Raw genomic sequence first — 13,816 nt, 5'->3', positions numbered from 1 at the left:
TAAGTGGTTTGGTGGATATAATGCTGGGCCTAGAGTCAGGAAGAATCATCTTCCCAAGTTCCAATTCAGCCTCAGATACTTATTATCTGTATGACCCTGGGGAAGTCATTGAATCCCATTTGCCTCAGTGTCCTCATCTGTAAAATGAACTAGAGACGGAAATGGCAAACCACTTCAGAATCTGCTGAGAAAATCCCCAAAAGAGTTATCAAGAATTGGACACAACTTAAAAATGACAGAACAACAGCCATGAAACTGCCTAATGATTGTTTTTTGTACTTAAGAGTAGTCTAACATCAGAGATGGGAATTGTTAGGCAGTTGTGTGAGAAAACTGCACACTGACCTTTCATTTTGTTTTAGTGCAGTAAGAGAGAGTCGCTATGGGAAACACTGTGGCCTCTGGAGACCACGGTTTCCCATACTTCATCAGTAAACATCTGAAGATCTTTGCTACTTTCAGAAATTGGATAAGAATCTCAGAAAAGGATGATAAGGTCTTCTCAGTCATAGATACTAGAGTATCTGGTCCAGTAGGATATACACTCATGATATTCATGACACACAAAATTACAGTAATTGGAAATACACCCAAATAAGCCTGGAATAGTTTTCAATTTAGAGTTTTTCCTTATCATGGGGGTGAGAAGGGAGAATTACTTCATTTGAGTTTTCTATATCATAAACCAAATCTTTCCTCTTACCACCCCCACAAACCTAAGAAGAAGAAAAAAAGAAAAAAGTGCTGAGCAACTTAATAATAAGCACATAGGAGAACTTTCCACTATTCTTTGATCACACTGCTGATTGCCAGTTCTCTCACTGGCCACAAATATTAAAAGAACTTACAAAACTTCTATTTTTTAATTTATTTTTTGTTATCAAAGACAATGTCCAGAAACATTAAGTACTAAAGAATTTGTTCATGGCATTGTTTTACAAAAGTTCCTAATGGAGGGTGAATAGTTTATTTTCAGATGTATCCTTCACTTATTAATGATGAGGTGATGAATCAATGCAATTACTTAAAAAAAAACTTGTAAAGAAAAGAACATCTAATTCTCATTCTGAATCTGTTGGTCGGAGCAGGTTTGGTGGTCATGGCACCACCACTAGTTTAAGAGCCAACTCTTCCCCACCAACACAGGGAGAGGAGTTTGGTTCTTCTGAACAGGTCACACAGATCTCTCAAATATAGGCACCATGTTTGAAATCTCACACATATAAAATATGTTCATGTCACTCAAATTACACAACGTGGCAGTGTTAAAAAGTCAGAATTATAGTCAATTAATGACAGAGACAGTGTAGGCCAAATGCTCACTTCGTGATGAATGACGGGGATGAAGCCTTGAAAGAAGGGGCAGGGGAGAAAACAACTGTTTGCATGTGAGTAGGCTATTGGTCTGCGCACAGGGGCAAGTGCATTGTAACAAAATGTGTTCGTTAAGGAGGAATTCCAGCGATGGTTCATCCATCTGTTTTAAGCTGTCCATTCAGTCTCAGTTCTGAAGGCTTTCGTTCATTTAATTCTGGGTTAAAAACGTAAATTCAAAGTTTAGTTAGTATGCTGTTTGGCTCAAACCAGTTCGAAATGAGTGAGTTTGTTTCATTCCCTTGCCTGCAAATTTATTTCTCAGCTTCTGGGTATGTGGGGTACTTGACTGTCTCTATTTTCTCTTTCACTTTATAGGAAGGGTACAAGCCTGTTCTCCCTAGTTTCCTATTGACGCCTTTAGAATAGCCATCCCAGTGGTTTCCAGCCACACCAATGACGTCTCCAGGGTCCATAGGGATTTCGTCAGCAGTTCGTGGTCGGTGAGGATAAACAGCAATCTGGTTGTGGGCATTCTGGCCCCCAAAATAGTAAATGTCATCCAAAGAATGGAAGTAGGCAGAGGCATCTGGATGTAGCGTCTGCATGATTTCATAAGCAACCCGACAGACCTTGGAAAAGAGGAAAAAGAACAATGACTATGGCAGTAGTCTCATGGACAGCAACTGAAACACATCAAGGAAAACCACAGGCTAGGAAGGGGCATGGCTCAGCACACTGAGGTGCTTGTTCAGGTATTACTGGTCTATTATGATAGTGCAAATGAGTTTACAGTTCTACAGTCCATCAGAACGTAAGCTCCACCATGGCTTGCCTTTTGCCTCTTTTTGGATCCCTAGTGCTCAGCACAGTGCCTGGCATGTAGTAAGTGCTTAATAAATGTTTATTTATTGATTAACTTTACCTCTCTGACTTGTATTCTTGTCTACAAAAAGGATGAGGAAACTGCTTCCACAAAGAACTTGAGGAAGATAGTTCTAAGCATGAAAAACAATGTGTATGGGCTACATACCACTGTTGTTCCATCATTTCAGTTGTGTCTGACTCTTTGTGGCCCCATTTGGGGTTTTCATGGCAAAGGTTCTGGAGTGCTTTGCCATGTCCTTCTCCAGCTCATTTTACAGATGAGAATGTTGAGGCAAACAGGGTTAAGTGGTGTGTCCAAGGTCGCACAGTATCTGAGGCTAGATTTGAATTCAGGAAAAGGAGTGTTTCTGACTCCAGACCTGACACTTGAATCACTGCACCATCTACATACAATTGGCTTTGAAATAATCCTAAGTAGGACTGGCCTAAGCAGCTAGGTGACTCAGTGGATAGAATTCTGGGCTTAGAAATCAGGAAGATGTGAGTTCAAATCTGACTTTAGATACTTATTAGCTATGTGACCCTAGGTAAGTCACTTAACCTCTGTATCTTTAATCCACTGGAGAAGGAAATGGCAAACTACTCCAGTGCCTTTGCCAAGAAAAACCTATGAACAGCACTGGCATGCTCTGGTCTACAGGGTCATGAAAAGTTAGACACAAATGAACCATGAGGGCTGAACTATGGTCAGAATAGAGCTCTATCTATAAATCAAATAGTCACTTGATGATGAAGGTCCTTACCATTCCAGAACACACCTCCTACCTTTTGGTTAAAGTCTAAAATCCCAGTCTTTTAACTCTCAGTCTGTTAAATACTCTGGGGAGAGATAATAGTTTCTAAGTGAGCTTAGTGGAAAGAGTACTAGATATGGAGTAAAAAAGACTTGAATTCAAATTTAGTCTCAGACACTTATTAGCTGCATGACCCTAATCCAGTCTCTACACCTCTATCTAAGTTTCTTCACCAATAAAGGGGATTATAATAGCACGCACTTCCTAGGATTGTCATGAAGATGAAATAAGATAACAAGCAAAATGCTTTGCAAACTTTAAAGTGTTTTATAAATGCTAATTATTATTATTATCAGTCATTTATACCATCGTATTATAGACACAAAATGCACTGAGGCCTCAGCTGTGCCACAAAATAGTAAGAAATAATACGTATGTTTTGCATGTCTTCACATGCATAAAGGTTTGGGGGAATACTTGGAGGAGAGACAGAGAAATCGGAATTCAAAAAAAACTTTTAAATGAATGCTAAAATTAATAATAATAATAATAATAAAGAAATAACAAGATCTCATGTCCTAGACCTGGTCTTACTTGAAACATAAACTTAGTCTTCTTTGAATAGAATTAATCTCCTGAAAGAATCTTGATTCTCTGAAATTAGGATTAAAGAATTTCTCTTGGTTTTGGTGACCAAATCAGGGGTGACAATGTTTTTGCTTAATTCAATTAAGAGAACTCTTTGTTCATCTTTAACCAGAATGAAAGGGGAATTAAGCGGGAGTGTTTGGTTTTAGGAAGATATTTTCCACCCAGGGACACACCAATATTAATGTTACTATTATTCTGTATGATAAATCAAAACCTCAAAGACCTAAACTACATACCTTTGTTTGTCTTTGCTGTAGAATTTTGTCTTTTGTTTTAGGACTATTATAAAATATAAAGAGACCACTTGGGGGATAGAAAATTCCAATTAGTAGAGGAAACTTTGCCTGGTTGGTCTGCTTTCTCTCAGTGGGAATTCTTGCATATTAGTAAATTGGCTGCAACAGACTTTGGCTAAAATACAGGGTACAAAGGTTCCCTTCTCCATCCCCCCCAATGGTACAAAGCAATTTCAAGTCCTTTCCTGAGGAAAAACTTTTAAAGAGAGAAAATACTGCCAGCCAGGAGAAGGGAATACGATTATGCAGGGAAAGGACATAGACATCAAGACCTCACGCCTGGCCTTGTAGATGGAAAATGTTCACATAAATATGATGATAAAGTTGTTAATAACATATAGTGTGACCAATCCCTCCCCCCAACCTATTACAGCAGAAGTCCAAAATCCAGTTAACATCCATTTTATCTAGAAGGTCAGTCAATAAACATTTATTAAGTTCTATTATGTGCCACAATTATCACATCATACCTTTGTGTATTTTTAAATCCTTAGCACCCAGGTACTTGAAACAATTTATTTCAATTCAGCCAACATTCATTAAACAACCTGTTTTATCAAGGTACTATACTAAGTTCTAGAAAGAAAAAAGACTGTCCCTTGAGGGACATTCCATTGGGGGCTATAACTCAAACACTGATTTAAGTTAATTTGCAGAGGGAGAGAGTATTATAAGGGGTGTGTGCGTGGAGGGGCACAGGTGGGAAGGATTGAGAGGCTTCACAAAGGCATATGGCTATGAGCGGAGTCCTGAAGGAAGCTAGAGATTTTAAAAGGCAAAGGTAGGAGAGAGTGTTTGCCTAGCCAAGGCAAAGAAATGGAAAATAAAAGAATGATGAGTTCCAGTAACCATAGATGAGGCGTAGAGTATGATTAAGGGAGCTAAAATGAGACTAAGTAGGTAGGAACTGGACTAAGGAGGGTTTTAAATTACATTTAAGGAGTTTGCATTTTAACTTGGAGTGACAGGGATTTCCTGAAGATTTCTGAGCAGCAGTAACATTGTAGGATATGTATTTTAGATCAATTAATTTGGCAGCTTTTTGGGAAACTGATAGGGGAAGAGGAGAGACTATAAGCTAGGAGACGACAATAGTCTAGGTGATGAGGTCCTGGCCATATGTATAGGGAGAAGGGAGTTGATTCCAGAGGTGTCATGGAGGTAGAAAATGCAAGATTTAGCCAAATAAGGGAGAGGTAAGAATCAAAAATGACTCTAAGATTTTGAACCTTGAAAAAGGTTCTTCCAAAGAAATGGGGAATTCTGGAGGAGTGCTAGGGTTAGGGGGGAAGTTGAGATTTGTTTTTTATGAGTTTGAGGTGTCAGTGGGGCATCCAGGTCTGGATATCCAATGGGCAGTTGGTAATATGGGGCTTTTCAGATTAGATAAGGGATGGATTTTTAGTTTGGAATCATTTGCCCACAGGTAACTGAATCCATGAGAGCCAGTGTGAGTGCAGAGAGACAAGAAGAGATAAAGCAAAGGAGATTGAGTCAGGAGACTGAATCAGAATGGTCAGACAAGTAGATAAGAAAAGGAATATCATAAAGTTGACTAAGTCAAAATGGTCAGACAGGTAGGGGAAGAACCCAAAGCAGTATCATAGAAGGCAGATGATATAAGTAGGAGTAACAAGGTGTGAAGGAGGAAGGAGTAATCAAAAATGTCAAAATTTGGGGGCAGTTGGGTGGCTCAAGGGATTGAGAGTTAGCCTCAGAGACAGGAGATCCTAGGTTCAAATCTGGCTTCAGACACTTCCTAGCTATGTGACCCTGGGCAAGTCACTTAACTCCCATTGTCCTTACTGTTCTTTTGCATTAGAACCAATATACAGTATTGATTCTAAGATGGAAGGTAAGGGTTTTAAAAAAAAATGTCAAAAGTTTCAGAAAAATAAAAGAGAATGAGGACTAGGACAGCTTCAGCAGTTAAGAACTCATAGACAACCAGAGAATAGTTTCAATCAAGTGATGGAATCATAATCATTAATTTTTTTTTCCCTTTTACTATTATGTACTTGACAAAGATGAAAACAAAGGGAAAAAAGAGGATTGTATATGATGCAATGATTTTCTATTACATATAGATTTAAAAAATATATCTGAAATTTAACTTGGCAGTTTAACAACTTGTCCCACTTGTCTATGTCCCTTTCTAAATTTCTCTCTGCTCTATTCTAAAAAAAATTTTTTTTTAAATTTAATTGATACTCCTTGCTTTTCTTTTTGTGTGTGTGGAATTGGGGAGGGAGGAAGGTTACTATGACTTTCTCTCAAATCTTCCTTTTCCCCCTCAACAAAACAAGTCTTCCCTTGTTAAAAAAAAAAAAGATATAGTCAGGAAAAATAAATCCAAAAGTGACCATTTCTGAAAATGTATGTCTCATTCGATACCTCCAAATAATAACCTCTGTCAAAAGGTAAGAAGCATGATTCTTCAACAGTCTTCTGAAGTTGTCATGGATCTTTGCACTAATGAAAGTTCTTAAGGACTTCCAGATTTTTATTCCTTTCACGATCCTGCAATCATTATATAAATTGTTCTACTGGTTTTGCGCACTTCACTGTATCAGTTTATATAATTCTTCATAGGTTTCTCTGGATTCATATCTTTCATCACTTCTTACAGTGCGTTTATATTACATTCTGTTCAAATAAGAAAATTTATTCAATAGATTCCCAATTAATGATCACCACTTTGTTTCCAGTTCCTTGCTGTAACAAAACGTATCATTAGAAATACTCTTGTGCAGATAGGTCCTATCATTCTTTATTTAATCTCTTTGGTGGCACTGCTGTTGGGTATGGTTCCAAATTGTTTCCCAGAATGGTTGTTTCAAATCATAGCGCCATCCATAGTATATAAGTGTCCTTTCAACAACTATTATCCTTTTTGGTTATCTTTGACAGTCTGATGAATATAAGATGTCACTTCACAATCATTTTAATTTATATTGCTCTTATTAAGAGTGATTGGGAACATTTTTTCGTATTGTTGATAGCTTGCTTTTTTCAGATTCATTTGCTATAAAGATGTTAACTTTTTCCCTTCCAGGTTTGAACTGATTTTGTCCTTGTAAAAACTTTTCAATTTATCTCTTGTGCCCCTTTCTATCTCTTGCTCCTAACCTTTATATCTTTTCTATCCTAATAATTTTTCTACTTTCATTTTGCCCTCTTGTTCTAATAAATATGGGTAGTTTTCTTTTCTTTTTGATTTCTCAAAATACACCAGATTTTTAAATTTGGTCATGATTTTCAGGGAATCTTATGGTTCTTAAATGATCTCCTCTGTTTTCCAGGTCAGTTGTTTTGATTATAGAGACCTTCTACTTTCTTCTATTGATTTCTTTTGACTTTGTTCTCATATTTTTGTTGCCTCATAGAATTATCAAGTTCTAAATGATCCATTCTATTTTGGGGGGAGTCTACCACTTGGGTAAGATTTTCCTCTTACTATTCTAGGTTTCTGTTCAGTTTCACTTAATTATCAAGTCATCTTTATAATTTGCAAGTCCTTGATACTGTCAAATAGTTCACACCAGAAACAGGTAACTTTACCAAAGGAAATGACATTACGGATAGTGTGCTAACATCAACTTTGATGCTGTAATACTGAGATTTCCATTTCCCCCGAAGTTTAACATCTTTACATTTGCTATCTTATGCTATTAGAATGTAAGCTCATTCAGGACAAGGCCAGCTCTAAGTTTCTATTTGTATCCCCACTGCTTAGTATAGTGCTTTGCACATAATAAGTGCTTAATACAGTCTTTTTTTTCATTCATTCATTATGAGGAGTGTGAATCTTGAAATTTCTCAGACTTGTGAATAGGCAGATCTGGTTTTTAGATGTGCAGTATACAATATAACATCATTGTTATAATAGAGTGAACTATATTCCAACTATTTGCATTAATGGAGTTTAATAAACAGGAGTAAAGTTATAAAATGCTCATAATCCAAACTCATTTATATTTAGCAGTCAAGATACAGTTTGGATTTACATTTGATTATAGGTTTGTCTGATGTTCTGGTAATTCACTTCTAACAAAATAATGAATCCCATATTGTTAAAAATTATCAGCTTCAGGTCAGATATGAGGCTATCTAGCTTCTCAATTATGATTCAGGCTTTAACTCCTTATAACTCCATTCTCTAGTTCTAATACGGTCCAAGTAACCACATTTTAAGAGGGATATTCAATACCTCACCTAAAGGAGTGAACAATTGTGAGATTTTAGGGTGCTGAGGCAAGAGAGATCTTGAGGGTTAAGGGCACAGCACATAGGTGGTTGGAGCTATACCTATACCAAAAAGCCAGCGCAGCCTTGTAGGGATTGGTAATTCATATCCTCTCCATACCCCACAGCTGTTAATCAATAATTACAATCAAGTGCAACTGTCTAAATAACTGAAAATAAAAACAAGTCTCTCCCCAATCATAGAGATGGGACAATTCAGTGTAAATTCCAAAGACTGCATTACTTAAGGGCTCCTTTGAAAAACACCCTGGAAAACAACAAAGCTGCTGTGTTAATTACCTATGGCTTCCTCTCCTTACAAATGCAAATCGCCTGCCTGGCCAGCTGATGCCAACACTAGGCAAGGTTTGATTTTGACAGGTGACATAGTTGAGAGGGGGCAAATTAGAGTTTCAAAAGCCAAGACTCTGTGTAACTGCATGGTGCCTGTTTTATTTCCTCCTGTGTTGACATGGCACTATATCCTTTTTAGCATACTGCTAGGCAGACAGTAAGTGGTAACAGGAAAAATATTGTCAACTGATAAAACACAGATGTGTCTCCATTAAAAAAAAAACCCAAAACAATGAAAAAGGAGATCTTCAGCATAGTCGGAATTTCATTCCTGAAGATTGGCTGATCAGCTGAATGGGAGTTCCCAGAAGCAATTTGGACTGGGAAGATTCCTTGGCCCTGAAAGTCAAGGGAAGTGGTTCTACATTCACTAGCAGATCCCAAGCACTATGTATGGTGGTGTAATGGAAAGAGAGGTAGATTTTAAGAGGGTCTCCACTGCTACTTTTTATCTATGTAACTTTGGACAAGTCCCTTAACATTACTGGCTTCAATTTCCTTGTGTGTAAAATGAAAGCATTTTACTGGATTGCTTCAAAGATTCCATTTCATTATAATAATATGATACTTTATTTGTGTTATTCCCTTTACTCTGTTTTGTTCAAAGTTGAGAAGACAAATATCTCTGAGGGATCTTAAGAATATTGATCAAATTATTGCTTATAAACATGTGGTTTATCATTCTTCATTCCAAAGAGGTCTATATAGATTCAAAGCAATATTGTTCTCAAGAGTTCATTTTACAGAGGCCCTCTTGTGCTCTCTTTGTGAAGTCTTAAACTTACATAAGTATTTCAATGTTGTTTTATGATCTCTACAAAAGTGGAAATTCCTAAGCTGAGCATCTGCCTATAATGAAATGAATATACAGGTTTTGGTCTTACCATCTGTGGCCCCCAAGTAAACATCTGATTCAGAATAAAATCAGTCAAGTGTAGTGTGACATCTCTGTTAGAAATCAGAAGGTGCTGTGTGCATGAAGGCATAAAGCCAGATAAAACATGAAAAAAAGTAGTCCTTGGCTTAATGAGTTGTAACTTGTGGTGATTTTTCGGCTAACTGCTGGCTCCTTTTAGCTTCTGCTTATTAAATGTTTAAACCTTTTGACATCCTCCCCACTACTCTTTCAGTCTTTCTCTTAATCTCTGACAATAGCTTAAAAAAACTATTATCTTCTGTCTTAGGATTTATACAAGTATAGATTCCAAGGCAGAAGAATGGTAGTGGTTAGGCAATAGGGTTAAGTGATACATACAAGATCACACAACTAGGAAGTGTCTGAGGCCAGATTTGAATCCAGATTCATCAGACTCCAGATCTGGCACTCTATCCACTGAGCTATCTAGCTGCCCTGCCAATAGTTCTTGACCCTACTTTTCTGCCTCTCCCAGAAACTTCCATCAACATTTCTTTTTCCTCTATTGCCTTATTTCCTAAACTCCCCCCTCCATCCTTATACAATTCTTCCTAGATTTTACTATCACCTCAAGCTACTGTCATATATTATTCATCCTCCTCTCACACAAACTCCTCAAAAAAGCTCTCTGCTCTTGCTGCCTCATCTCCTGCCACCAATTCTTCAACCTTTTATAATCTGGATTTCAAACTCATCACTTGACTGCAACTACTCTCTTCAAAGTTGCCCAATTTGAAAGTCTTATTTTCACTCTTCATCCTCTTGATCAATCTGTTGCATTTGACAATATTGACCAACTACCTTCTCCTCTGGGATATTCCTTTTTCTTTAGGCATTCCCTCACTGAGATTTTTTGGTTTTCCTATTGTTATAACTGATCCATCTCAGTCTCCTTTGCTGGTTCATCATCCAGATCACAATTCCTAAATATGGATGTTTCCTCTAGGCTATGTCCTAGGCCTCCTACTCTTCTCCCTATATATACTCTTTCTTGGTGCCCTTATCAGCTCCCAAAGAATTATCATCTCTCTACCACTGATTCTAGACTATGATCTAGTACCATTTCTCTCTTGAGTTTCAATTCCAAATCTTCAATTGATTATTGTATATTTCAAACTGGGTGTCCTAGAGACAATTCAAACTAAAACTTATCTTTCTCCCCAAAGCACAACATCCATTTTCAAAACTTCCTTATTTCTTCCAAAGGCACCACCCTATTTCTGGTCTTTCAGGTTCACAATCTTGGCATTATTCTTTGTTCCTCACTTTCCATCATTCTACATTTCCAATCAGTTGCCAAATCTCACTGTTTCTAACTGTGTATCAACTGACATCCTCTTTATTACAACTTATTTCAGCCTTCAACAGATCTCATGTACATCATTTCAATGTTTTCCTACTTGGTTTCCTTGAATCAAGTGTCTCCCTAATTCAATCTAATTCAAATCATTAAATTAAATCAACCATGAGTAAATGATTTAAACTCATGGTCACAAGATAATAAGAAAGCAGAGATAGGGTTTTGAACCCATATTCTATGAATCCAAATAAAGTATTCTCTCCAGTATACTATGGCAGAACCATTGTTAATCAAGAATCTCTGATTAATATTGGGAAATTTTTAAATTGTGCACCTTTGTCAGTAGGGCTTTTATTTTTTAAAAATTGGTAACAAAAAGACAGAAAGTAAACATCTGACTATGAACCAAAAGATAACAAGCATCATTGTCTCAGGGTGCCATATTAGCTTAATATTGAGCCTTGACTCTGAACTTCAACCTGAAACACCTCACAGTGTTCTTGGCATTACAAAGTTCTTAAAATGTTGATTTGTTATTTATGGGATTGAATAAAATTTTATTTCTTTGTTGTTGATGAATTTGGTTTGAATTCCCAAGTGACTCTAGTATTAATAGTAATACAACCCTTATCTTTGCATACCCAAAGGTCCAGCTAAGTCTTCCTACTCTCCCATCCATATTCTCCTCACAATGTCTTCTTTAGGCTCTAGGTACATCAACAAGAGGGGATATTTTAGTATAAAACAGAATTTGAAAGGAAGAACAAAATTATTTTCTGTCCTAGATATGAATAAAATGTCAAAAGTCAACATATATTAATGGATATTTTCTCTCTTCCTACATATCCTCATATCTATCTGAATTGAGTCAAGACTATGGAACAGAAAATATTTTCTCCTGTCTGTCTTTCTAGGGGAAGCCTAAGGTACTGTTTAAAAAATAGAGAGAAAGGAAGGAAGATAAGAGGCTGGGATGGAGGAAGACAAGGAATAGTTTTGTTTTTGTGGTCTCAGAACCTATCCTAAGGTATATGGCCAGATACAACCACACTAAAACTAAGTGAGATTTTGAACAGATATATCACCTTAGAACTTCTTGCTCTGGTGCAAAGTATTCTCTGGAGCAAAGGAAACCATTATCCCATGAATGGATTTTTTTTTTTAAATCGTTCAGTCAGAAACCCAACCTCTATCAATATGCTAGACCTCTTCTATGTTCAGATGATACAGATATAGCTTTGTTATATATACATTTCTTCATGTTTTAATTAATTATTACACAGTTGTTTCATATATATACTCTGATTTTATCATAAGCTCCCTGAAGGAAGTGAAAAGTCTTTTACTTCTTTTTACTTCATCTCTAGCATCTAGTAGGCCCTTAATCACTGCCTGCTGAATGGACAAAGCATGAACTAATAAAGAAGAGATATGTAATTATAGAATAGGGAAAAATCTACAATAAATACCACTATTCTGAAATTCCCACTAGCTATTAAAGCCTGATTCAATCTCTCCAAAGCAAAATAAACTCCCAACAAAATCAAGCTTATTAATATATGATTATCTTTAATAAACAAACTAAATGGATGATTGTGGGTGTTTAAATTTAATGTACAGTTTCTTGTCAGATAATAATGTAATTGACTTTGAAGAATATTTGCTTTTCTTTCTTAGAAACAATCAAGTAAGGCAAATTTCAGGTTGTTTAAGCCTGAAAGTCTCAATGTACTGATGTGGATGGTTACATATTGACTGTATAAAAAAAGAGAATTAAATGTACTATGCTAAATTACTTTCTCTTTTGTTAAATTCTTTAAACAAACCAAACACTTTAAGTATTACACAATTACTAGCTTTGGTACAGAAGGTATTCAACTGTTGCTTGCAAAATGACTAAACAATCAATGCTCTTAGATTTTATTGAATCTTTTCATTCTTCCATAAAAGATCATTACAAAACATCAAGAAAACTGTACTCAAATCACAATAACCAACATAAGTAAAAACAAAAATAAACCAATTCCACTGGCTCTCAGATTAAATGATCATAACTCATTTAGGCATTTAGAAATACCTCACTGTCACTTACCTGGGATGAAAATGTACAGACTAGGAAATCTGCCTGTGACAGAAAGTGTATGTCCAAAATTACACCTCGTAGGGAATTTTCTGTGTATCGATTATGTAGTCCAGCTGACCAGGATATGGAGTTATCACTGATAAATTCATAATTTGGGTACCTGAAAAAAAATAACACAATCAAAACACTTTGATGAGTTATTTATTTAATAAGCTACTTACTATTTGCAAAGAACTATGCTAGTTATAGGGGATAAAAAAGTTAATCAGTTCTTCAAGGAATTTCTGTTTTACTTTAAAGTCAACAATGTATTTAAAAAAAAAAAAGTAGATCACTAAGACTTCTGGGATGAAGTCTTTGACATTCTCCTTGGCAAGACTATATATCTTTTTCTACCCAAATGGGAAGATTTTAATCTTGACATTCAGTGAAGTAATCAATGAGCTATCTTTGAATCATCATTGGGAGAAAAATTATTCTTGAATTACTAGAATATTAAAGAGAAATTACTAGGGTGCCAAATAAATAACTCATTGGAGTATATTTTACCAAAAAAAAAAAATAAAAGAACTCTTTACTTTTTTTTTTTTGGCCAGGTCTACCTATTCTATAATAGCTAGTCTTTCCAGCTTGCTAAAGTAACCTTTTCTTGATAGAAAAATTTAGTGCAGGCAGTATAGCAGAAAGTGCTGGATCTGGAGTTGATAAGACCTGGGTTCAAATCCCTTCTCTGCTATTTATTACTTTCGTGATATCAGGGAAGTCACTTAAGTGCTCTAGGGCTCAGCTTCCTCATGTATAAAATGAAGGGGTTGGACTAAATCACTTTCCAGCTCTAAAACTGCAATTGTGCAACAGAAATAAATTCTGACATTTTACAATTCACTACTTAGGACTGATTAGTCTAAATTGGTAAGATTTTACCATGTTCTTTTTCATGCCAAGGTACTTCTGAGCTCTTCAAACACAATTTTTAGGGGAACTCTCTGAAAGGGCTTCTCAGTATAAACTCCTTAATTATGTATTTAATAATTG

General features: G+C 36.2%; 1 protein-coding gene across 30 annotated transcripts in view; it reads right to left on the bottom strand.

The window, feature by feature from the left end:
* Positions 1-853: 853 nt before the first annotated feature.
* The window catches only part of FUT8 (fucosyltransferase 8), a 461,812-nt gene continuing 448,849 nt past the window's right edge, over positions 854-13,816 (bottom strand). For all 30 annotated transcript variants that reach the window (XM_056810912.1, XM_007473055.3, XM_056810923.1 and 27 more), the window contains 2 exons: positions 12,791-12,941; positions 854-1,946 (listed from right to left, as the gene is read on the bottom strand). In XM_056810912.1, the coding sequence (XP_056666890.1) occupies positions 1,629-1,946; positions 12,791-12,941 (469 nt within the window). In that variant the 3' untranslated portion in view covers positions 854-1,628. The remainder of the gene's footprint in view (positions 1,947-12,790; positions 12,942-13,816) is intronic.

This window comes from Monodelphis domestica, chromosome 1, assembly GCF_027887165.1.
Source record: "Monodelphis domestica isolate mMonDom1 chromosome 1, mMonDom1.pri, whole genome shotgun sequence".
NCBI lineage: Eukaryota > Metazoa > Chordata > Mammalia > Didelphimorphia > Didelphidae > Monodelphis > Monodelphis domestica.
The sequence above is the reverse complement of the archived record's forward strand: the minus strand, read 5'-3'. Positions and strand labels throughout refer to the sequence as shown.